At 46.5% G+C, this 26395-nt stretch overlaps 1 protein-coding gene across 2 annotated transcripts in view; it reads left to right on the top strand.

Annotated features, from left to right (window-relative positions):
* Nucleotides 1–20394, top strand: part of LOC127585477 (caspase recruitment domain-containing protein 11-like) — a 70048-nt gene extending 49654 nt beyond the window's left edge. For both annotated transcript variants that reach the window (XM_052042957.1, XM_052042956.1), the window contains exons 16-23: nucleotides 887–1001; nucleotides 2047–2287; nucleotides 6057–6129; nucleotides 8079–8199; nucleotides 12141–12296; nucleotides 13543–13658; nucleotides 16582–16697; nucleotides 18344–20394. In XM_052042957.1, the coding sequence (XP_051898917.1) occupies nucleotides 887–1001; nucleotides 2047–2287; nucleotides 6057–6129; nucleotides 8079–8199; nucleotides 12141–12296; nucleotides 13543–13658; nucleotides 16582–16697; nucleotides 18344–18545 (1140 nt within the window). In that variant the 3' untranslated portion in view covers nucleotides 18546–20394. The remainder of the gene's footprint in view (nucleotides 1–886; nucleotides 1002–2046; nucleotides 2288–6056; nucleotides 6130–8078; nucleotides 8200–12140; nucleotides 12297–13542; nucleotides 13659–16581; nucleotides 16698–18343) is intronic.
* The last annotated feature ends 6001 nt before the right edge of the window (nucleotides 20395–26395 follow it).

Below are 26395 nucleotides of genomic sequence, written 5' to 3'. Positions count from 1 at the left end.
TGATTCATCATTCTGCTTGAAAGGTGATGCCTCCAACAGTGCAGCACCCCTTCAGACCTACACTGGAACACCAGCCTCATTTGAGAAGGGTCAGATGTTAGGGAATAAACTCGGAGCAGATTTTTTTCTTTCAGCTCCGGGCTCACTTGGCAACACTCTGGCTTTGGTATTGGGAGGGTTAATTGGGTTCAAGATGCACCCTGGAGCTACCAAGGAAGTGCTGCAATGTTGGAGTGCTCCTTTCAGGTAAGACATTAAACTGAGGCTCTGCCTTCTCCCTCTGGTGGCTACAGGTCAATGGTCTCCAGTGTCTGAGCCAGTATTGATCCCTCAACCAACATCAGACTGGTTATTGTCACTTTGCTGCTTGTGGGAGCTTGCTGTGCACAGATGCTACATTAGTGTCTACATTTCCAAAGTCCTTTATTGGCTGCCAAACATTTGGGTCCTCCCGTCGTCACAAATGCAAGTCTCCACTGTGTTGAAAGAAGCAACAAGTATCTGGTACAGATACAGAGACAGATCCTGTGTGTCTAGGTACATGGAATTCTACTGTAGTGTCCCGGCTTGCTCAGCCCTGACCTGGGAGACTGTAGCCACAGCATCCTGAATCTCTAGGAGGCGGGACAAACTAACTGGGATATTGAATGACATTAATGGTGCTACATAAATGCATTCTGAGTCAAGAGGAGAGAAAACAGTCCTCAAGTCTACGGTGGGAATTAAACACACAACATGTCCCCTTGAGGTAAGAGCATCCCATGAAGCTCTGGTGCCCCATGGTTAGTAGAATGGAGGACTGATCCCATCAGGTTAAGCTGGGCTCAGATCCCAGAGGTAAGAGGATGAATCTTTGGACTCATCCCATGTTTGAATGTCTCTTCAGCTGGAAGGGAGAAGTGGGCAGAGGACCACGCTGCAGAACTGCACAGGAAAGGACACTTTCTGGACTTTGCGCCATTGTGTTTTGCCAGATCCCCTTCAGCTTCAGCCCAGCAAGGGTAAGTGGGCCGGGAATGTGCTCTAACATGCCGATAGTTTTCTCCCTGAAGCCGTTTTGGTCATCTCTGATCTTCATCTCTCTGTCTTTGGCAATGGTGCCTTTAGTGCATAAGTCCTCGCCAAACCTTGTTCCGTCACAGGTTCCCTCACCTAAAAGTAGATGGTTCTTAAAACCTACCTCTTTGACTAGCCAAGTGGTTTTCTGATCTAATGTGGCTTAGCTATAGAATCATACAGCACAGAAACAGACCCTTCAGCCCAACTGATCCATGCCGACCAAGATTCCCACCTGAGCTAGCCCCACTTGCCTGCGTTTGGCCCATATCCCTCTAAGCCTTTCCTATCCATGTACAAGCCCTTGGTACATTTTTAAAACAACTTTTTAAATGTTGTTAATGTACCTGCCTCAACCACTTCCTCTGGCAGCTCGTTCCACATACTGACCAGTCTCTGGGTGAAAAAGTTGCCCCTCAGGTTCCTATTAAATCACTCCCTTCTCACCTTAAACCTGTGCCCTCTGGTTCTTCATTTCCCCACCCTGGTAAAAAGATTGTGTGTATTCACCCTATCTATGCCCCTCATAATTTTATACGTCTCCATAAGATCACCCCTCATTCCCCTACGTTCCAATGAAAAAAGTCCAAACCTGCTCAACCTCTCTCCATAGCTCAGTCCCTTGAGTCCCAGCAACATCCTCGTAAATCTCCTCTGCACTTTTTTGAGCATAATGCCATATTTCCTGTAGCAGGGCGACCAAAACAGAACACAGTATTCTACATGCGGCCTCACCAGTGCCCTGTACAACTGCAACATAGCATCCCAACTCTTATACTCAGTGCCCCAACTGACAAAGTCCAGCGTGCCAAAAGCACACTCTTAACTACATGTTGTTACTTGGAGTGTGATGTGTGCATGGAGAATGTTGTGTGAACCATGCACATGTGTGTTAATGGGCTGGTGGTCAGTTCACTCTCCCTCCAGTGACTGTCCGCTTTGTGTCCAAAGCTCCATCTCTCACTTCAGCATTAATTTGTGTACCTCTAGCTTACAGGACACTTCAGCGGGCGCTACAGGTCAAGGAGCCACTGGGTGGAGACTCCTTCTATATCCGAGTGAATCTCAATATTCTGGGCCAGGTTGACAGTTGCTCCTTGCAGGTGAAGTGTGACGAGATTTTGCATGTGTTGGACACTAACTACCATTCAGGCAGCGAGTGGCTCTGTGCTCGTGTGGACCCAGTCACCATGCAGGACCTAGAGCAAGGAACCATTCCCAGCTGTAACAGGTACAGTGGTGTGGGAAACTTCCAAAATTTATTGACAGCACCACATCTACCAATGCACTGGAGGTGGGGCAGGGTGTGTGACCTGCAGATAACTGTCTATTTTACTCAAGAGGATGTTTTTTTTGTTGTGGAGGGAATCAGAAACTCCAGCAACTTCTCCCGATAATAGCAGGTTAATTTCTCCAGAAAAATGCAGTAGGTGGAGGATTGCCACATATAAATTCTGTGCCACAAAACGGCTGAAGGGCTTAGTTGACATGGTATCATCTCTTCTCTGGATAGCTGTATCATTATTGAATGCAACTCATCAGGAGGTAGGTTATAGCAAATAGATATCAGTCCGGCAGAACAGAGATGCTCATTTCAATAGTCAGGAATGGAACAAAACATTCCTTGGAAGATAATAGCTGGCTGGGACAGAAGGACAAGGAGATCTGTGGATGAATGGCAAAGAGAAATGGTGCCAGGGAGTAAAAAGTACAGGCAAAATGCAACAGGTTGTTCCTGGAGGAATAAAAGGGAGTGAATGCCAGCTTTAAAAGGAAATTTTAAGAAAACTGCAGATGCTGGAAATCTGAAATAGAAAACATTGGAAACACTTGGCAGGTCAGGCAGACTCTGCAGGAAGAGAAACAAAGGTAACGTTTCAGGTTGAAGACACTTCATCAGAACAGAGCGGGAATCTGAAACAGTTGTCAACTCTACATAGAATCCCGCTGAGGCCATGTGCTGTACTGAACCATCCCACAGACAGGATGTTGGACTACTACAGCAACTCCACCAACCTCCTTGCACAGCATCTTCCAAACCCACCACCTCCACCAGCTAGAAGGACAAGGCCAGCAAAAGCACAGGAACATCACCCCCTGGAATTTGCCCTCCAAGCCACACACCATCCTGACTTGGAAATATATCTCTGTTCCTTCACCGTCGCTGGGTCAAAATACTGGAACTCCCTCCCTAACAGCACTGGGGGTGTACCCACACCTCAAGGACTGCAGCGCTTCGAGAAGGCAGCTCACCACCAGGGCAATCAGGGTTGGGTGATAACTGCTGGCTCAGCCTGCGAAGCCCACGTGTCTTGAATGGAGATAAACAAATGCAGGACAGAAATACTGCAGCTGCTGGAACCAGAAACAAACCAGTAATGCTGGAAGAACTCAGTCAGTCAGTCGGGCAGTATCTGTGGAAGGAGAAACCAGTCAGTGATCCTTCCTCAGAACTGGGGACAGAGTAGAGGGCTGTCAGTTTTCAAAGCCGTGCTGGGGGGAGGACTGAGATGTAACACTGAAGACTACATGAGGCTACGTTACGAAAAGTCAGGTGATAAGAAGCATGAGAACTGACCATCAACAAGGCAATTTTTAGAAACAGTCTGATAAAGGGACATCAGAATAATAAAGGGAAACAACAAGAGAACAGTTTCCCTGCAGCTGGAAAATATCAGTGTTCATCGCAAAGGGGTTGCAAAGTGCCCAGACAGAAGATAAGGTATTATGTTATTGTCCAGTCCAGATGAAGGGTCTCGACATGAAACGTCGACTGTCCATTTCCCTCCACAGATGCTGCCTGTCCCGCTGAGTTCCTCCAGCTCCTTTGTGTGTTGCGTAAGATGTTCTTCCACTAGTTTACATTGGGCCTCACTATGGCTGTGGAGGAGGCTGCAGACAGACAAGTCGGAACGGGAATGGGATATTGAGAATTAAAATGACAGGCAACAGCAAGCTCAGGATCATCGCTGCAGACTGAACGCGGGTGCTCCGCAAAGCGGTCATACAAACTGCATTCGGTTTCTCCGATATAGAGGAGACCACACTGTGAACACCGAATGTAGTACACTAGGTTGGAGGAAGTGCAAGTGAATTCACCTGGAGAGACCATGTGGGTCCCTGGATGTTCTGAGAGTTGCTGACAAGGATTAAGATGCAGTCAGTAAAGATTTAATTGTCTCAGAGTTTTTACTTTGGGAACGGGCTTGGTATTGGCTTTGATTTATTATTGTCAATGTACCAAGGTGCAGTGAAAAGCTTTTGCCTCCAGACAGATCATGCCATACATAAGTACATTGGGGTAGTAAAAAGAAAAACAGAATGCAGAATATAGTGTTGTAGGTCCAAGAAAGTGCAGAGCAAGTCAGCAAATAAAGTGAAAGAGCCTTGATGAGGTGGATAGGGAGATCGAGTTCATCTTTGGCGTATGAGAGGTCCCTTCAAGAGTCTGATAACAGTGGGATAGAAGCTGTCCTTGAGTCTGGTGGTACGTGTTCTCAAGCTTTTGTATCTTCTGCCTAACAGGAGAGGGGAGAAGAGAGAATAACCAGGGTTGGAGAGATCCTTGATTATGTTGGCTGCTTTCCTGAGGCATCGTGAAGTGTAGGCAGGAGTAATGGCAAAACTGGTGGACATAACGCTGAGTTTGGAACGAAAGGATGTAACAATAAGATTGCCATGAAAGGTTAGGGATTTCCTCACACAGAGTGTGGCCAGAGTATAGAATGTTTTTATATTCATTTATCGGACGGGACACCATTTGTTGTCCTTCCCTAATAGCTGAGAATTGACCACACTGGTGGATCTACAGTGACACAGATCTGATGGGCACCCCAACAGTCACCCTTGGATTGTGTTTGTAATTTAGGTTTAAGAACGTGTGTGCATACCTTGTAGATTCAGGCACATCTCCTCCAAAACATGGCAAATTGAAATTTCAATATAACTACCCTGGCAAAAAGATTCTGACTGTCTACCCTATCTATGACTCTTATAATTTTATAAAGTTCTATCAGGTCCCCCCTCAGCCTCCAATGCTCCAGAGAAACAGTCCAAGTTTGTCCAACTTCTTCTTAAAGCTCATACCCTCTAATCCAGGCAGCATCCTGGTAAACCTCTTCTGTACGCTTTCCAAAGCCTCCACATCCTTCCTGTAATAGGGCGACCAGAAGTGCACACAATGCTCCGTGTAGGTTTTATGCAGCTGCATCATGACCTCCTGACTCCTACACTCTATTCCCCTAGCGATAAATACAAGCATGCCACATGCCTTCTTTACAACTCTATCTTCTTGCTTTGTTCTGCTATGATACAAAAAAAGCCATTTAGTCCGTCAGCTCCATGCTGGCTTCCAGCAGATTATCCCACAGTCTCACTCCCTCCTCACCTTATTTCCCTGTATCCCTGCAACTTATTCTCTCTCACAGGCCCATCAATTCCCCTTTGGTTCTTTTGCCACCCATCTATGTTAGGGATAAATGGCAGTAGCCAATTAACCTGCCAGCACTATCTTTGAGGACAAACTGGAACACCCTGGGGAAACACACACAAGTTACGTGGAGAAAATCACAGCACCCAAAGTCAGGATCAAACCTGGGTCACTAAAGCAGTGATTAACTGCTGTGACAATGTGATTTCTGACTTATCGGTCAAGGTGAACCCCCAATTACATGATTTCAACCCACTGCCCTGCTGCTGATAATGGTAAGGTTGAAGTAATTTACATTGACATTTCAGGGGAGCTTTATATGTCTGTGAGAGAGGAAGGAACAGGGGTGTAAGGTAGGGTGGGTGGGAAGAGATTGTATGTTGTAAACTCTGTTTGCATGATGCTCCGTTTCTCAGGACCTTTAGCTGCTCTGAGGCTGACTGGCAATTGGTTACTTGGGAAAGGATCCTGAAGCCAAAAGAAAATGTAAGCTTTGACCTATTGACCATGGTGACTGTGAAGGCAATTGGTCTGAGATCTCTCTCTCTATCTCTCTCCCTCTCTGTTTCAGAGCTCACCAGCTACTCATGGTTAAAATTCACGCACTAATCGGAAATTTCCAGAAGAACGAGAGAACGAGAAAGGTACCTTATCAAAAAATTGTGGCTGTGATGCATGGACTGTGTGGCTAGGCCTCAGGTCAAATGGGGTTGTGCACATAGAACATGGAACATAGAATATAGAACATGGAACATGGAGCATAGAACAGTCCAACACAGGAACAGGCCCTTAGGCCCACAATGTTGGGCAGAACTAATTAAACTAGTAATCAAACACCTAACTAAACTAATCCCTTCTGCCTACACAATGCCCATATCCCTTCATTCTCTGCACATTCATGTGCCCTATCTAAGAACGAGAGGACATGGCTTTAGGGTGAAAGGGGAAAGGTTTAGGGGGAACATTAGAGGGAGCTTCTTCACTCAAAGAGTGGTGGGAGTGTGGAACGGGCTGCCATCTGATGTGGTAAATGTGGGCTCGCTCTTAACTTTTAAGAGTAAATTGGATAGATACATGGACGAGAGAGGTCTGGAGGGGTATGGGCTGGGGGCAGGTAAATGGGACTAGCAGAATAATGTTTTGGCACAGACTAGAAGGGCTGAATGGCCTGTTTTCTGTGCTGTAGTTTTCTATGGTTCTATGGTTCTAGCCTCTTAAATGCCTCTATTGTACTTGTCTCCACCACCACCCCTGGCAACACATTCCAGGCATCCACTACTCTCTGTGTAAAACAAACTTGCCCCACACATCTTTGAACTTACCCCTCTCACCTGTCCTCTAGTATTTTACATTTCTACCCTGGGAAAAAGATACCACTGTCTACCTATGCCTCTCATAATCTTATAAACTTCTATCAGGTCTCGCCTCAGCCTCTGCCACTCCAGAGAAAACAACCCAAGTGCAGTTGGTATAGCCCATAAATAAACAATGAACTCATTGCCTTTATCATTAACCAGGCGTTAGCCCAACTGCAGAGCTTAGTTGTGGAGGTATTGCTATAATTGAATTAGAGGTTGTGACTGTTGAAGGTTTATTTACAAGGTTTTCACTTTCTCCCTAGTATAAATTTAGAACAATGATTTTCACTGAATACTAGAAATTTACCCCACAGAGGAGGACCAATCAGCTCCTCGTCTCATAACTGACAAGAAAGACCTTTCAGATCAACTCCAGTTCCCAGCCTCAGACCCTGAGAACAAGAGAAATAGGAGCAGGAGTGGGTCACGGTACCTACCCTGCCAAGCCCCATAAGAATGCTGAAGCCCTGCAAGTATCATTTAAGTGTTGTCAGGGTTTCTGCCCCTATCACCCAGTGGGTCCCAATCCCTTGCCACCAGAGCTTTGCGAATGGGGGTTCCTGTTCTATCAGCCCTCAAGGTGAAACTCCCTCTTAGACTTGCTTGCCCATCTGCCTTCCCGTTTAATAGGATCATGGTCAATCTCTCAACTCAGCACCACTTTCTGCACCAACCCTATATCCCTTGATTCCTCAAAAAATCCAAAAATCTATCAAAAATCTATCTTGAATCTAATCTGAACCTCCACAGCCCCCTCTTGGGTAAAGAACTCCATGTGTCCACTACCCTCTGGGTGAAGAAGTTTCTTTTAATCTCTATCCTGAACAGTCGAGCACTTTTTAACTCTGGATCCCAGGTTCTAGATGGCCCAGCCAGGGGAAACATCACCCCTGCATCTACCTTGCCAAGTCCCATATGAATGTTACAGCCTTGTAAGTGTGCTCAGGGTTTCTGTTCCCTCCACCTAGTGAATCCCAATCCCCTACCACTGCCCAGCAGGAAAAAATGTTTCCTCAAGCCCCCCTTCAATAAGTTAGCATAAATCTAAGTTCCTGCTTTGTGGCCTCTCTGCTGGTGGTGTTGATCATCTCTCTGGGCCTGTCAGGAAGATACATTGACTTGGAATCAAGTGCAGGTATCTCCCCAGGTAGATGAGAACTTGTGTCTGAATCCACTGCACTGGCGTGTCAAGTACCAGGAGTGTTTTCCTGTTTCTTACTATTTGTTTTATGAAGTTTATGAAGAACTACAACAAGTTGAAGGCACTGGGCAGAGACCAAGTAAGGATTGTTGCAGCAAGACTTTCCAGGAATCCCTCCAGTACCAGCAGTCCTTCCTTCAGCTTCTGCCGGGAAGGTGAGTCAATGCCATGGAACGCTCTCTCCACAGGGAGATTACGGAACAAACTGGATAAAGAAAGCTATAGTTAAACCACCACGAGCTTTGTGAATAGGGGGTTCCCTTTCGAAAGGTTCTTGAGTTAAGAAATCCTCTTTGTTTTGCTCAGTGCTGGAGACCTTTATTTAGCTATAGAGGTTTATAGTGAGAAAGAGACTAACTTGCCCATTATTAGAATTCTGGTTCCAAAACTTATTCCATCGTACAAAACTTTAGAGTCACGGAATAACGGAAGCAACCCTCCAGTCCAGCTCGTTCATGATGACCAAGATGCCCATCTGAGCTAGTCCCATTTGCCCGAGTTTGGCCCATATCCCTCTAAACCTTTCCTATCCATGCCTCTGTCTAAGGGTCTTTTAAATGTTGTTATTGTACCCACCTCAAACACTTCCTCTGGCAGCTCATTCCATATACTGACTGCCCTCTGGGTGAAGAAGTTGCCCCTCAGGTACCTTTTCTCACCTTAAATCTATGCCTTCTAGTTTTCGATTCCCCTTCCCAGAGAAAAAGACTGTGTGCATTCACCCTATCTATGGCCTTCATGATTTTATACACGTTTATAAGTCTCCTACACTCCAAGGAATAAAGTCCAAGCCTGCACAAACTCTCCCAAGTCCTGGCAACATTCTCGTAAAGCTTCTTTGCACTCTTTCTGGCTTAATGATGCCTTTCCCATAACAGGGTAACCAAAAGTGTACACAATACTTCAAGTAATACACGAAAAGTTCTGGAGTAACACGGCAGGTCAGGAAGCAGCCATGGAGGGAAATAAACAATCGACATTTCGGGCCGAGACCCTTCATTGGGACTGGAAAGGAAGAGGGCAGAAGCCAGAATAAGAAGGTGGGGGGAGGGGGAGGAGCACACGCAGGCAGGGGACAGGTGAGTTCAGGTGATAGGTGAGTCCAGGTGAGAGGGGGAAGGTAGGTGGATGGGGGAGGGGGAGAAGATGTAATAAGCTGAGAGGTGATAGGTAGAAGAGGCCGAGGGCTGAAGAAGGAGAGATCCAGTAGGAGAGGGCAGTGGACCATGGAATAAAGGTTGGAGGAGGGGAGGAGAGGAGATGGGCAGGTCATCAAGGCAGGGGAAGGGAGCCACAGGAATAAGGGAAGACAAAGTCGTGGAGGGAGATAAAAAGGAAGGGGAGGGGTTACCAGAAGTTAGAGAAGTCAATGTTGAGGCCATCAGGTTGGAGACTCCCAAGGTGGAATATGAGGTGTTGTTCCTCCAACCTGTGTCTGGCCTCAATGTGGCAGTAGAGGGAGGCCGTGGATAGACATGTCAGTGTGGGAGTGGGATGTGGAATTGGCCACAGGGAGCTCCTGGCTGTTGTGGCAGACAGAGTGAAGGTGCTCGATGAAGCGGTCACCCACTCTACATCGGGTCTCACCAATGTACAGGAGGCCGCACCGGGAGCACCGGATGCAATACTTCAAGTACGGCCTCACCAACGTCTTATACAAATAACCTTCTCCAAATCCTCATTGCTTTAAATATTTCTACTCTTTATAAAAAGATCTTTTTGTAAGTCACTTTGCACAAAAAAGTTTCATCCAGAAACTCTTTGTGCAAAGACACCTGCTCCAACACCTCCTCTCACTCCGACTGTCATCTTGAAGCATCAGATATATCAATGGCAGTCACATTACCATCCCTGAGATTGGCATTTGCACTGCTTTCATGTCTAATTTAACCCTTTGTTAGGCAATTTTCAGTTGTGAGATCATTCTTGTAAATACATCTTACTTGTGGAACATAGGCACCACCTACAAGGCCAGCATTTATTGCCCATCCTTCACTGCCCTTGCAGAAGAGATTCACCAGGGTGTTGCCTGAAATGGAGGGCCATAGTTATAAGGAGAGATTGGCTGTGTTTATTCTCACTGGAATGTCTGAAGCTGAGGTGTGACCTTATAGAGGTTTATGAAATTATGAGGGGCGTAGATGGGATAGATAGAATCTTTTGCCCAGGCAAGAGTTTAGAAACAGAGGGCACAGGTTTGAGATGAGAGGGTAGAAACTTAAAGGAGATCTGGGGGTTAAGTTTCCACACTTGTGAATAGCTGGAATGAGCTGTCAGAGGGAGATACAATTACGATGTTTAAAAGGCATTGGGAAAAGTATTTAGACAGGAAAGCTGTACGGGCCTAATGAGGGATTAGCATCACGGTTGGCATGGATGTTGGGCCCAAAGGCCCGTTTCTATGAAAGGGCTTGGAGAGCTGCCCTCCTTCTGGTGAGTGGAACGATCTTGGTTCAAGTAGATGGCTTGTTCAGATATTTCAGAGTCTTCCACATTGCAGTCACCTGTACATCAGAAGCAGATTTCCTTCACTGGACGTAACTTTGCAACATCTGGAAGCCCCTTATTATTTCCAGTGTTTTATTTAATGAACAACTTAAATTCCCCAAATGTCGAGGCAGGTTCTGAATACCCATCCTATCACCAGCCTGGCAACATTCACACCTAATTCCCCTTTGTAATTCCAGCTGAATCTGCTTCCATTCAGGCAGCTTCGGGTTATTCTGCAATTTAGTTCTGTGACTTCTGGTCACTAGCCTCTGCCAGTGGTAAATTACGTTAAAAAGTTACGTTAAAAAGTTAAAATTACATTAAAAAGTTTAAATTAAATTAAATTACAGTAAAAAGTTTAAATTATGTAAAAAAGTTTAAATTATGTAAAAAAAAGTTTAAATTACATTAAAAAGTTTAAATTATGTAAAAAAGTTTAAATTATGTTTTAAGGTTTAAATTACGTTAAAAATTACATTAAAATTACGTTAAACATTTTTAATGTAATTTAAAAAAATCTTAAAACTTTAATGTAATTAAAAAATTTTTAAAAACATTTTAATTATGTTAAAAATTACATTAAATTATGTTTTTATGTTCAATTACGTTAAAAGGTTTAGAGTCAGGGAGTTATGAATTGTACTGCACAGAAACAGGCCCTTCAGCCCATCATGTCCATGCCAAGTTTTTTGACAATCTACACTCATTCCATTTGTCCGCATTAGGACCGTATCCTTCTATGCCTTGCCTACTTAAATGTCTGATATTTCCACCATGAGAAAAATATACCAGCTGTCTACCCTGTCTGTACCTCTCATAATTTTATAAACTTCTATCAGGTCTCCCCTCAGCCTCCAATGCCCCAGAGAAAACAATCCAAGTTTGCCCAACCTCTCCTGATAGCTCATACCCTCTAATCCAGGCAGCATCCTGGTAAACCTCTTCTGAAGCCTCTCCAAAGCCTCCACATCCTTCCTGTAATGGGGCGACCAGAACTGAATGCAATACTCCAGATGTGGTCCAACCAGAGTTTTATAAACTGCAACGTAACTTCCTAAAAGAGCAGGTGTTGCATCTCCTGCTCTTATTTCTTTTTTTATTTCAAAAATAAAGTTTATTCATAACAAACTATATATACAAAAGGAAAAAAAAGTGCAAAAATGTTTACATTCTTAGAGTCATTTGGTCAATGCATTCAGTAGTGTTAACACTTTTTTAAAACCACAGCACCATTTTCACTCATGTCCCTCTGGGGCGATACGCCCTTTCATTGTTTGAGGGGTTTCTCCAACCAACCCAGCCCCTCCATGTCTGGCAGCAGAAGGACCCTAGGCTGTGGCCCTATGTTGACAGTAAAAAGAGCAATGGGTACTCCTCCTTTGCCTATTAGTCAAGGACGATGCCACACTTGGTTACGACGAACTCCGTTGCTGTAATCCTGACTGAAGTTTTGTGTCCAACCACGGTGTGTGTGTCCAGTTAAAGTTCAGAGTGCCAGTGTAGGGAATGGGCTCATTCAGTCCATAGCTTGGGAGAGAAAGGGTTTTCGGAAATGAGTGAGACCAAGAGTTGTGTATTAAAACTGTGATGCCTTCTTGAATTGCAGATACGAATGAAAAGGTCATACCTTACAGCCTTGTTCAGCCAATCACTGTGCACCAAAAGCGACCGGTGCTCATCATGCCCACGGTTTTAGCCAAGCCTCTGATACAGCGCATCCTTCAGTCACCTGCCACTTCGGAGTTCGACGTAGTGAGGCCAGGTAGGAACACCCTCACTCAAGATGTACACGCAAGGTGACCATTTAGTCACTTGCTCTGGCCCTCGGGACGGGCTCATAGAATGAGAGAATCGTGCAGCACAGAAACAGGTCCACTGCTTCTATGCCACTATGATGCTAATCCCATTTACCTGCATTAGGGTCATAACCTTCCAGGCCTTTCCTATCCAAGTACCTGTCCAAATGCCTGTTAAATGGTGTAATTGTATCTGCCTCCACTACCACCTCTGACAGCTTGTTCCAGGTAACCACAATCCTCTGTAGATCCTTAGATCTCCTTTAAATTTCTTCCCTCTCACGTTAAACCTGTGCCCTCTTGTTCTACGCTCCCAGCACCTGGGAAAAAGAATCTGACTAACAATCCTATCATAATTTTGTAAACCTCCATAAGGTGACCCCTCAGCCTCCTACGTTCCAATGAGAATAAACCCAGCCCATCCCATCTCGCCTTATAACTACAGTATGTCTCCAAATGGTTCTCCAATTCTCACTCTCCTGTTTTTTTTTCTCCACATTCCTGTAAATCTTTCCAATTCTGCTTTGCAAGGTCCTGTCAGATCTGCAGGCAGAGGCAGCCCACTCCTGATCTCAGCAACTCGCCGAGCAAAAAGAACCCACCTTTTGGATATTTGGCCAATTACCTTAGATCCGTGTCCTCTGCTGACGGATTTTGTTTTAATGTCCGTGGATGAAGGGGTGTGACATCATCATGAAAACTGGCCTCCCCTCCACTGACTCCGTCTACACTTCCTGCTGCCTCGGGAACGCAGCCAACGTAATCAAGGAGGGACTCTGAGGAACGATATTTTGCAACCTGCAATGCACTACTTGAGACGGCGGTGGAGGCAGAGACTCTCACAACATTTAAGAATTACCTAGACGAGCACTTGAATTGCCAAGGCATAGAAGGCAATGGACTAAGTGCTGGTAGATGGGATTAGTATAGATAGCCAGCATGGACATGGTAGGCTGAAGGGCCTGAGGATTCCACCTCTCTGCTTCAAAATAGAACCACAAAGCAGCAGCTGGAACCCCAACCAGAGGATGACACCAACAGTGTGGCACCACCTCGGTAATCCATCCGAGTCTGGGGGTGGTGACTTGAACCAATGGCCTTCTGGCTGACAGGTTCAGCCACAAGTGACACCAAAGGTTGCTGTAAAGGGTGTTGGCAGCTCCTTCCCACCACCGTTGGAACTAATAGAATGCCCATGGCTTTCCTTTCTAGAAGTTCTTACCAAAGAGGAACTGAAGACCAAAACATGGTTTTCTTTCCAAAGGATCCCGAACCAGGACAAGTACGAAAGCATCACGCTTGAGGCCATCAGAGATGTCATAGCCAAGGTAAGGCTTGCTCGGATGAGTGAGGTTTCTCATGTTAGGTGGATGCCAGTGGCTCTGTGCCAATTTCTGCACCGCTCGGAGTCTTTTGGTTGTTGGTTGTGAGTTTGGGAGTTTTGAACACAAATTGTGAAGGCTATTCAGGGTTGGGGACTCCAAAACTAGAGGGCTTGGGTTTAAAGTGAGGGGGCAAGATTTAAAAGGAATCTGAGGGGCAACTTTTTCAAACGGAAGATAGTACGTCTGTGGAGTGAGCTGCCAGAGGAAGTGGTAGTGGCAGGTACATTTACAATTACAGGTACATGGATAGGAAAGGTATAGAGGGATATGGGCCAAACGTGGTCAGATGGGACTAGCTCAGGTAGGCAACTTTGTCGGCATGGACGGGTTAGGCCGAAGGTGCTGTTTCTGTGCTGTATTACTCTGTGACTCTATGGCTATCAAATGGTCATCAATGGTGGAGCTTTCTTTGTGTGACTTTGCTGCTGTTACATAAGAAATTGGAGCAGGAGTAGGCCACTCGGCCCCTCGAGCCTGTTCCAACATTCATCAAGGTCACAGCTGATCTCAGCACCCTTTTCTTGATTCCAGGAATGAAAGACTTAATGTACGAGGAGTGTTTGATGGCTCTGGGCCTGAACTTGATGGAGTTCAGAAAGATGAGAGGGGATCTCATGAAAATCTACCGAATATTGAATGGCAGGCATGGTAGTGTAGTGGTTAGCATAACACTATTATAGTGCCAGCGACCCGGGTTCAATTCCGGCTGCTGTCTGTAAGGAGTTTGTACGTTCTCCCCGTGTCTGCATGGGTTTCCTCCGGGTGCTCTGGTTTCCTCCCACATTCCAAAGACGCACAGGTTAGGAAGTTGTGGGCATGCTATGTTGGCGACGGAAGCGTGGCGACACTTGCAGACTGCCCCCCAGCACATTCTATGCAAAGATGCATTTCACTGTGTGTTTTGATGTACATGTGACTAATAAAGAAATCTTATCTTAGCTGGATAGAGTGGACGTGGAGAGGATGTTTCCATTAGTAGCAGAGTCTAGGATCTGAGGGCGCAGCCTCAGAATAAAGGGACGTCCCTTTGGAACTGTGCTGAGGAGGAATTTCTTCAGCCAGAGGGTGGTGAACCTGTGGAATTCGTTGCCACTGAGGGCTGTGGAGGCCAAGTCATTGGGTGGATTTAAGGCAGAGATTGATAGGTTCTTGATTGGTAAGGGGGTTAAGGATTACGGGGAGAAGGCAGGAGAATGGGGTTGAGGAAAAAAATCAGCCATAATCGAATGGCAGAGCAGACTCAATGGGCTGAATGGTCTAATTCTGCTCCTATATCTTATGATCTTGCACTATCTCCATATTCCTTAATATCCAGCAATCTATCAATTTCTGTACTCAATGAACTCAGCAACTGAGCTTTGAAGTCTGGGTTGGGAGTTCCACAGAATGACCATCCTTCAAGGGAAGATGTTACTCCTCACCTCAGGCCTCAACAGCCAACCTGTTATTGTAGGACTGTGCCCCCTCTGAAGGGCAGTAGAAGAGGAATGGATATGGGGAGGGCAGGGGAGGGTCACATTCATGGTCAACCTTGAGGGTCAGGGAGGTTTCTGCAGAGACTGACCTTGGGGGTTAAGTGGGTGGGGCAAGGCGGGGTTGATTGGCACCTGGGCAGGGTGAGTGAGAACCGGGGTGGGTGGGGAATGGGCATGGCCGTGTTGGGGGGGGGCGGGACCCAGATGGAATGAGGCGGGACTTGACTAGATGGAATGAGGTGGGGCTTCGGGTGGGATGGGCAGGTCTTGGGTTCTTCATGTTGTTTGTCCTCCAAGACGATGGGATGGGGCTTGATGGATCTAACCCCTGACTCCAAGGGCAGCATGTCACCTACAAATCTGCACCTTATGCAACATTTCTTACTGGTTTCTAGGGCTCAGTCCCCCTCAGTGTTACCTCCACCATGTCTACATTAAGATTTGTACCAATGGCCATGACAGATATCTAGGCCTGCAGACCTGCTCTTTAATTCAACATGATCATGTTCTGCTACCTCATCGGCATTCCCAGGCAATCCTGATGTCCACAATCCCTTCATTCCTTAGGTATCCAAATTCCCTGCCTCCACTCTGGTATGTCTTTAATACAGAGCATTGTTGAGCTGTCACCTGGAATATTGTGTCTAGGTCAGGTCTCCCTCCCTGAGGAAGGATCCATTTGGGACGGAGGGAGTGCAGACAAGGTTCATCGGACTGATTCTCGGGATGAAGCGTTTGCCACATGAGGAGAGATTAAGCACACTGGGCCCACCCTCTCTTGAACGAGAGGTGATCTCATTGAAATCAATATTTTTGGACGGTGGCGACTTGAGGCTGTTTCAGGCAAGTGGCACTGAGGTTAAAGATCAGCCACCATCTTATTGAATGGTGGAGCAGCTCATGGAGTCATAGTGCACGGAAAACAGGCCCTTCGGCCCAACTCGTCCATGCTGACCAAGTTGTCTGTCTGAGCTAGTCTCCTTTGGGGACACGAGAGTAGCTCAGAGATCATAAAAGGTACTGGAGGAACTCTGTGGGTCAGGCAGCATGTGTGAAGGGAAATGGACAGTCGATGTTTCAGGTCGAGACCTTTCATCTGGACTCATTTGCCTGAGCTTGGCCCATATCCCTCTTAACCTTTCCTATGCAGGGGTTAAATGACCTACTTCACTTAGAATGTAATCAGTCACTTTTCAGGGCTTTCCAAAGCGTCACACCCTCCACTTGTCGTGAGCCCTGGACTTTTCAGCCAGTGGAAGCACCCTGGGTTCACCCCCTGTATGTAGATCCACACTGCCCTTGGGCTGTTAAACCTCACACCCCTCCTCTCCACCACCCAGGATTATCTACACCACCTTGGAATTTTAATTGCAAATGTTTTTCTTTTTTAGAACAAACACGGCTTGCTTCCTTTAGGAGTGCACACCGTTAAGGATTTAATCAGCAAGGATATCTATACCATCATCATCCATATCAAAGTGACTTCAAAAAACATTAAGAAACTAAGGTAACCTACTAAGACGTGGGACAGGCTTGAGGGGTTGAGTGTCCTACTGACGTTCTACCAGTGGAGGGGAGTGAGAAGAGATGGGATACTGCGGGGTCTGCTGGGTGGATGGAGCACTGTTCTCCTCCTGATGGTCCAGTAGCTAATTACACTTGCTGCTGTGGTCCTGGCCTCTTATAACAGGGGGGGAGATCCCAGGATGTACCCTGGCTTTGCTGTGTGTCTGACCTCTCGGTCCTGAATTTCGTGCGATCACAATGATTTCATAACATAGTTAATGTTTTGAGACCTCAACACTTTCCACGCGAGTTGCATACAAGATGCTGGAGGAGCTCAGTGAGTCAGACAGCATCTGTGGAGGGAAATGGACAGTCGACATTTCTGATCGAGACCCTTCATTTCAACTGAAGAAATTTAAATCCAAGCTGGCACAGTGGCACAGCTGTAGAGCCACTCCAGTGACCCCGGTTCGATCCCGACCGCCGGTGCTGTCTGTGTGGAGTTTGCATGTTCTCTGTGTGACCACATGGGTTTCCTCTGGGTGCTCCAGTTTCCTCCCACATCCCAAAGATGTGTTGGTTAGTTAATTGGCCACTGTAAATAGCCCCTAGAGTGTAGATGAGTGGTAGAACCTAGGGGTGAGTGAAGGGAATGTGAGGAGAATAAAATGGGATTAGTGTTGGATGTTGAGAGGATGTCTCCATTAGTGGAAGAGTCTAGGACCAGAGGGCACAGCCTCAGAATTAAAGGACTTCCCTTTAGAACTGAGATGAGGAAGAATTTCTTTAGCCAGAGGATGGTGACTCTGTGGAATTCATTGCCACAGACGGCTGTGGAGGCCAAGTCGCTGGGTGTATTTAAAGTGGAGGTTGATAGGTTCTTGATTAGTAAGGGCATCAAAGGTTACGGGAAGAAGGCAGGAGAAAGGGGTTGAGAGGGAAAAATAAATCAGCCATGATCGAATGGCGGAGCAGACTCGATGGGCTGAATGGCCTAATTCTGTTCCTATGTACTATGGTCTTATGATTAGTGTAAATGGGTGCTTGACAGTTGGCAGTGATTTGATGGGCTGAAGGGCCTGTCTTTCCAACTCTAATTCCCCAGCTGCTATGATGGGATTTGAACTCATATGATCTGAAGCGGTTCTCCAGGCCTCAGGATGTTGGCATGTGGCTTACCTACTTCAGTGACCGACATTGCTGGATGTTGATCAGAAGCTGTAACCTCACCAGCCCAGCCACTACCGCACCCCCCCCCCCCCACCACCACCCCCATCGCTTGGGCCAAGAACAGTGAAGGTGACTGTGGACATCTGACCCTGTTCTGGGCTGGGCTCAGATCCATCAGGGTACCTTCAGGTCCACCCTCTCTCCCTGCCTTAGCCTTTCGTTAGTCAGCTTGGAAGGCAACAAATGAAAAGGCATTGGGGTAGACTGTTGTTGGAGGGGGTAGATGTTGAAGGGAGTAGATGTCGGAGGGGGTAGAGTGTTGTCAGAAGGGGTAGACTGTTGTTGGAAGGGTAGGTGTCAGAGACGGTATTCTGTTGGTGGAGGAGGTAGATGTGGGAGGGGGTATTCTGTTGGCAGAGGGGGTAGCTGTTGGCAGAGGAGGAAGATTGTTTGAACCCTTCCTTCCCCTTTCTTCAGGAAACTGGTTCCAAAGTCGTGCGGCAGCGACGACGAGTTCCTGCGTCTCCACCGTATCGAGCAGAAACACCTGGAGTCCGTACCTTGTCTCTCAGCCACGGTGGAGCCCAACACCTGGGGCAATGTTGACGAACTGGCCAAAGCTGTGAAGGAAAGCATCTTCCAGGAGCAGACAAAACTCGTCTGGATTGAACAGGACTAGAAATTCCTGGACTTCTGAAGCTCCAGCCGAGCATCTTGTCCACAATGTGCAATGGCAGGAACGTGACCCTGGTGGAGGCAAATGTGTGAATCCAGCCCAGTGAGGTATCTCCTGGTGCTGTCCTGTCAGATGTCCAACGACCTCGTGTTTAGATAAATCCCTTCACCCCTGTCTAGCCACAGGTCCGAATGCATGGCAGAAAACTTACCAACTGGTAGATCCACGCCGGTAGTTACAGCAAGATCATGGCTGATAGGTTTATCTCAATTCTTTCTCCCCTCCCTCCTGTGATTAGATGCAGAGAGGCGGGAGCAAAGAGCAGCAGGATGAGGAAGGTGCTGGAGGGTGGTTCAGTCGTATCTGAAGGGAGCTGCATAAGTATCTGAAGGGAAGGACTTTGCAGGACTGGGAGAGGGTGAGGAACTCAGACCAGCTGGATTGTACTTCAACAGAGCCAGTGCAGACCCAGCAGGCTGAATGGCCTAACTATTCTGTAATGCTGTGATCTTTTGCTTCTCTATCTCCCTTTTCCAGCCTCTTTTGCCTTGAATCATCATTCCTTTTACCATTTAATCTCTCCTCCCTTCCGCTCTAACACACACCTCTCCTTTAATTTGCTCTCCCCTCTCACTTTACTGCACCTTAAAACTTATTTCCTCTCTCAATTTTCCCAACCCCAGTTAAATGTCTTTGATCTGAAACGTTCTGTTTCAAAGTCAGTCGTGTTATTGTCATATGCACCAGTACATGTGTGCACAGGGGCAATGAAAAACTTACTTGCAGCAGTGTTACAGGCACATAGCATCAGATACACAGCATTCACAAGATAAACATAACTTAAACATAAATTATACACAATTTTTACAGGAAAGAACACAATTTGAACAAAAAAAATCAAAGCCCATGTTAGTGCAAAGTGATCAAAGTGGTCATAGTGCTGCAATACTGAGGTAGTGATTAGGGTTGTGCAGGTTGGTTCAAGAACCAGATGATTGAAGGGAAGTAGCTGTTCTTGAACCTTGAAGTATTCTGTACCTCCTGCCTGATGGTAGCTGCAAGAAGATGGCATGGCCCAGATGGTGGGGATCTTTGGTCATAGTGTTGCTGAACTGTAGTGATTAGGGTTTTGCCAGTTGGTTTAACAACCAAATGATTGAAGGGAAGCAGCTCCATTTTTCACTCTCCACTAACCCTATCCGTTGAACGTGGTATATAGTACGCAGGTGTGGTCTCCCAACCTGCTGTGTGTTTCAAGCATTTTCTGTTTTTCTTTCCGACTTCCAACAGCTGAGGCATTTTGCTTTTGTGTTAAAGGTTCAATGATTTATTTCTCATTATTAAGTAATACTCTGAAGTTATTGTTACCTTTAGTTCAAAAGCAGTTAGGGATACAAATAAACTGTGGGGTGTACCAGTGGAATTTCTCTACAGTGAAAAGCTAAAGTGTTGCAGCATCCCCACTGCTGGGAAGCTGCCAATACAGTGTTGACATTTACATAGGCAATTTATATTAATGTGTAGATATTTTGTGGAAAACATTGACACAGCTCTGTGACCAAAAAAAAACATGAACGTTTTTAAAGTTAGTTTTTTAAAATATTGTAAATACATCTTATTTTCAGTTCTATCAGACTATTTATCATATTTTATTTTTATTATCAGCGTTATTGATTGATTACCTACAGATGTAAATGGATATCTACAAATTGTAGTCACAGACACAGGAGACTGCAGAAACTGGAATCTGGAGCAAAAAACAATCTGCTGGAGGAACTTGGCGGGTTGAGCAGCATTGGTATTGGTTTATTATTCACTTGTACCGCTCTTGCAAACCGATCATACAGGTCAATTCATTACACGGTGAAGTTACATTGAGTCAGTACAGAGTGCATTGAGGTAGTACAGGTAAAAACAATAACAGTACAGAGTAAAGTGTCACAGCTGCAGAGAAAGTGCAGTGCAATAAGGTGCAAGGTCACAACAAGGTAGATCGTGAGGTCAGAGTCCATCTCATCATATAAGGAAACCATTCAATAGTCTTATCACAGTGGGATAGACTTTGAGCCTGGTGGTAGGTGCCCTCAGGCTCCTGTATCTTCTACCTGATGGAAGAGGAGAGAAGAGAGAATGACCCAGGTGGGTGGGGTCTTTGATTATTCTGGCTGCTTCACCAAGGCAGTGAGAGGTAAAGACAGGGTCCAAGGAGGGGAGGCTGGTTTCCGTGACACGCTGGGCTGTGTCCACAACTCTGCAGTTTCTGTGGGAGGAAAGGAAACCCTGCAAAACATTGGCAATTCTTGTTCTCAATCACGATCTATGTTGTTGTTCACGATCTACCTTGTTGTGACCTTGCACCTTATTGCACTGCACTTTCTCTGTAGCTGTGACAGTTTACTGTTATTGTTTTTACCTGTACTACCTCAATGCACTCTGTACTAACTCAATGTAACTGCACTGTGTAATGAATTGATCTGTATGATTGGTATGCAAGACAAGTTTTTCACTGTACCTCGGTACATGTGACAATAATAAACCAATACCAATACCAGATGCTTATCAATAGGCTGAGTTCTTCCAGTAGATTGCTTGTTTCTGTAGTCATGGGGAGGTTAGCTCTTTCCAGTGCGGCTTGCCTTGGAGTTTGGTAATGGTCTAGAACCGTACAGGACAAACAGGAGTGGGGTGGCCACTGTGCAGTAGACTTCCTGCAATCCTGAATGCACTTCACAGGGATCTGATCAGGAGGTTCCTTGTAGTGAAATCAATGGGGGCGTTGCTCACTCACAGGTGAGTTGAGGTGGTGGCTGTGAGTGGGTTCTTTAGCCGTGGTGCCATCAGAGGTGCCTGTTATCTCCTGACCACAGACGCAGTCTTTACAAAGAAGAGAGTTGGAGGGCAGTGGGTGGTGGCTGCCGATGTTGAGACCAACTTCATCACCCAGTCAGAGACCCCAAATTAGTCCAGCCTCACCTCTGACCATTGTGCTTGGGACCTACAATCACACCGAGCATTGTCCTTTCAACCATCACGTTAGCACACAGCGTGCCCACTGTGAAGCAAGAAAAAGTGATTGCATCTATATTGTCACCTCACAGTTTACATGAGCCAATGTGCCTGTGATTACAAAGGCAAAGCATAAATTTCATACCTAAATAAATGCCTTTTGTTTTGATTGTGCATATTTTATTCAGAACGTTCTTCAAACTATTTCAGCTTTTACCTGATTATTATTCCACTGCAAGGGCTCCCACACATTTTACCAGGATTAAATTTACCACTGTCCAGCAGTGATCCAAACACCTCCATCACTGGGCCACAGAGCTCCTCCATCACTGGACCACAGAGCTCCTCCATCACTGGTCCACAGAGGCTCTTCTGTCAGTGGACCACAGATCTCCTCTGTCACTGGTCCACAGAGCTCCTCTCTTTCTAGACCACAGAGCTCCTCCGTTGCTGGACCACAGAGTTCCTCCATTACTGGCCCACAGATCTCCTCCATCACAGGTCCACAGTCGCTTCTGTGACTGGCCCACAGAATCTCTCTCTCACAAGTCCACAGAACCTCTGAGCCACAGAGCTCCCCTGTCATATGACTCCACAGATCTGCTCCCTCACAAGCCCAGGGAGCTCCATCATAGGGCCACAAAGCTCCTCCAACACTGAACTATGTCAGCTTTCTTGACAAGTCAAGGGTTAATCAGTGAACATCCTTGTATCTCAAGGCAGCTGCCTTTCCAGGGCTGACATTATAGCAGCAGGGTGCCTACACAAGGAACATCTGCTTATCTTCTGCCTTTACTCTTCATGTTTCATCTCCCTGAGCTACAAGTGAGTAGAACATATGGGTGAACAAGATATAACTTCCCCAGCTCACGCAAGGAACACAGGGAGAGGGAAGTGGTGACTTTAGAGCACAGAGCTTAGTGGTGAAGAAGGAATTCAAGAACATTTAAGAGTGGAAGTCTTGTTTGAGGGAGTATATGTGGGAAACAACTTGCTTCTGTGAATTCCAAACCTCAGAAACAGATGTGTCAATCTGAGCTGTAGTCTTGATGCTGTGCTCCTGCTAGAATTCTCCAACCTGTGGGAATAGTTTCTATTTACTGCATCAGTTCCCCAATCATTCCTCAAATTTCTACATTCCAGGGCATTCAACATCAGTTGGTGCAGTCTCCTCTTGGAGAGTATAAGAAACATCCTGATCAACCTAGCCTGTGCTTGCTTCATGGCCAATATCTCTTCCCCAAGCTGTGGTGTTCAGGTGCGCTTCAACCAAGGCTGAAGATTGTTTCTTCCATCCCATTTTACCAGTCCGAAGACCAGCAGTCCATCAGCCGCCGTCATTTTTTGTACCTGTACAATAACTTAACCATTATGCACGTCCCTTTTTAGCTCCATTATGGGCACTTACAGCTATTGGACACTGGATGTATAGGTTGCCTTTTGGAGGATTCAATGTAAGCCATTACCTCATACTTCAACTGATTAGAGGGTCATTGTGCATCAGAAATACTCCCTAAAATAATAACAAACAATCTGCTGGAGGAACTCAGTGTGTCGAGCGGCATCTGTAGGAGGAAAGGAATTGTTGACATTTCAGGTTGAACCCCTGCGTCAGGTCCTGATGACCGGCCATCTCCCCTCTTCACTCTAAGTCCTGATGCGGAGTTTCGACCTGAATTGCCGGCAGTTCCTTTCTCCCCACAGATGCTGCTCGACCCGCTGGGTTCCTCCAGTGGATTGTTTGTTGCTCCAGGTTCCAGCATATGCAGTCTCCTGTGTCTCCCTAAAGTGGTGATGGGTGGGATGACACACTGCTCTGTGGAATGACTGGATGCAGGATTCCTCCCTCCAATAACATGCACAGTGTTAAAGTGGGAATCCAGGCATTGAAGCCAAGCATCCTTTTGGGGAAAAGCCTGATGAATGTCTGGGAGATTGTTGCAAACCTCTGCCTGGGCAGTGGCTTACAATATGGTCTGTTGTCTTCTTTTCATGCCTGCAGTGTGGAACTGGATTTGATTTTCCATTCATGAATGGAAGAGATGGTTACTTCTCCCACAAGTACTTATTTACTATTACATCCCAGCAGGACATTCAGCCCATCGGGTCCATGCCAGATCGCAGCAGAACAATCCCATCCATCCCATTCCCTTTCTCCTACAATGTATTCTCTCTAACAAGCCCATCAACTCCTCTTTGGTTCTTCTATCACTCACCTTCACTAGAGGTCATTGACTAGTTAACCCACTCGCTGACCATGTTGTGGGGCCTGTTTGAGCCTGGTGGCATTTTGCGGGATAGATCTTTTTTTGTGTGTGTGGGAGGCACGGTTTCTGTCTCAGAACTTGAACCTTGGGTTGACAGCGAGGGATTCCTTGATTCATCGAGTTCCTGGACACGGAAGATTTGCAAAATGTGCAATGAGCAAAAATCTATGCCATGGTTCAGATTGTTTTCATGTCCCCGAGAAACGATGCCTCAGTGGTTCAACAGCCACCCACTTAGGGTTTGATTATGACAGCTTGATTGGCACCCTATTCACCACCTGAAAAATTTACTCCTTCCACCACCATTGATAATCCTGTAGAATTATCCATGCACAGTTACCCCTGAGTCAGAGCAGCCAACCACACTGGAGTGTCTGCATAGGACTGGTTGTAAAAAAAGGGTAATTGTTGCTTTGGAGCTGTTACCTGTAAATACAGCGTTGGGTGTTGACTGCTCACTGGGTTGCCACATAGAGCCATACAGCATGGAAATCAGGCCCTTTGGCCCAACTCGTCCATGCCAACCAAGTTGCCTGACTGAATTAGTCTCATTTCCCTGCATTTGGCCCCTATCCTTCTAAACCCTTCCCATCCATGTACCTGTCCAAGTGTCTTTTAAGTGTTGTAATTGTTTTCAGAAGGTTCCAGAGTGGGCCTGGAGGCACCATTACAATGAACAGACCTGCTTATCGATGCAGGCTTGGTATGCAAGCAGTTAGAAAGGCAAGTGATGCGTTGGCCATTATGACAAGAGGATGTGAGTACAAGAGTAGAGATGTATAGCTCCAATTATATAAGGCGCTGATGAGGCCACACCTGAAGTATTTTGCATAGGTCTGCACTCCCCACCCAAGGAAGGACATGCTTGTTTTGGAGGGAATGGAATAAAGGTTCCGCAGATTAATCCCTGGGATGGTGGGATTGTCCCATGAGGAAAGACTACACAGATTGGGTGTGTGCTCTCTTGAGTTTAGAAGAGAGGTGATCTCACTGAAACATACAAACACTTACAGACTCAACAGGCTGGAGGGAAGGATGATATTTCACCTCGACCGGGATATCTAGACCCAGGGGTCTCAACATAAGGGGTCAGCGACAAGAAGAGGTAAATAGATGTTCTTCATACATGGGAGAAGATGGTATTTCCAGGGAGGTTATTGGATTGAGGGAGGTGAATCCTTGGAATTCTCTCTCCAAGAGGCTTGGTCACTGAGTGTATTCAGAGATTGATAGACACCTGGATATTACGTGGGCTAAGGGTATGGGAATATGGCAGTAACATGGTGCAAAGGTTAAAGGTCAGCAATGACCATCAAGTGATGGAGCAACCATGAGCGGCTGAATGGCCTACTCCAACATCTCTTCCTTGTGTTGATGAGTTGTAGAGCTCCTGCGTATTCGTGAGTCTGTTCAACCTGGTCAAGTGTGTCTGCGCGGCAGATTGCCTTTCCCTGAAGAATATTAGTGAACCAAATGTGTTTCAAAAGAGCAGTCCAGTTAGTGACCGTAGTCACAGGTTTATTTATTTACTTTGATTTATATTTCCCAGCTGATGTGTGAAGGTCTTGGGACCTGATGATCCAGGAGTCTGGTCACTAGGCTGGGAATCTCACCACCCCCGCTGCCTCTTCTGTCATCTGTACCGATGTCCCACAGCACCGGTCCAAATGCACAAAGATCGGAGGACTTTAGAAAACGTACAGCACAGGAGGCTGCTCAGCCCGGGTTGAAGAAGAGCTGCCCAGCTTAATTCCAACACTGGGTCTGCACCACTGCAGCTCAGGGTTGGGGAGCCCAAAACTAGAGAGCACAGATACACAAGATAAGAGGAGGGAGATTTAAAAGAGACCTGAGAGGTAACTTCTTTACACAGAGGGTGGTGATTACTTGGAATGAGCTGCCAGAGGAAGTGGTCGAGGCGGGTACAATTGCAACATTAAGAGGCATTTGGATAGGTAACATGGAGGGGAGGGTCTTGGAGGGTTATGAGCCGAATGCGGGCAACTGGGACTAGCAGGGAGGATGCTGTGGTCGGCATGGACCAGACAGGCCGAAGGGCCTGTTTCCCTGCTGTATTACTCTCTGACTTTTCAAGTCCACACTCGGTTTAACTGTAATCAGGGGTTTCTGGGTCTCCCAACCTTTTAGGCAAGGAATTCCAGACACCCCCCCCCCCCGCCCACCTCCCCAACACCCTCTCCCCTTTCTCCTCCACCAGTTCCTGTCTTCCCCACCCCCCCCCCCCCCCCCCGTCTCCTGACAGCTGCGTACATCCCCGACACACTCTCAGTGGCTGCAACAGTTCATGTTGATTTTCCAAACTTCCTGTTTCTTCACCGCACCCCCCCCCCTCCCAACCCCAACCACCACAATATCCTGGATTCTAAGATGATGCAGGAAGTGTTTTCTGCAACATCGTGTAGAAACCGCATCTTTCTGGAAGATGCGGTAGGAGAGCAGGGAGGAAAAGATGCTGAAGCGGAAAAGTGCTGGAGGAAGTTAGTGCCTTGAACTGTGGTTAGGGGCGGTGGAGAGAGGGAGGGAGGGAGGGAGGGAGGGAGGGAGAGCAGCTGTTTTAAC

This window comes from Pristis pectinata, chromosome 33 (assembly GCF_009764475.1).
Source record: "Pristis pectinata isolate sPriPec2 chromosome 33, sPriPec2.1.pri, whole genome shotgun sequence".
NCBI classification, from domain to species: Eukaryota; Metazoa; Chordata; class Chondrichthyes; order Rhinopristiformes; family Pristidae; genus Pristis; species Pristis pectinata.
This window is presented reverse-complemented; position numbering and strand designations above follow the sequence as displayed.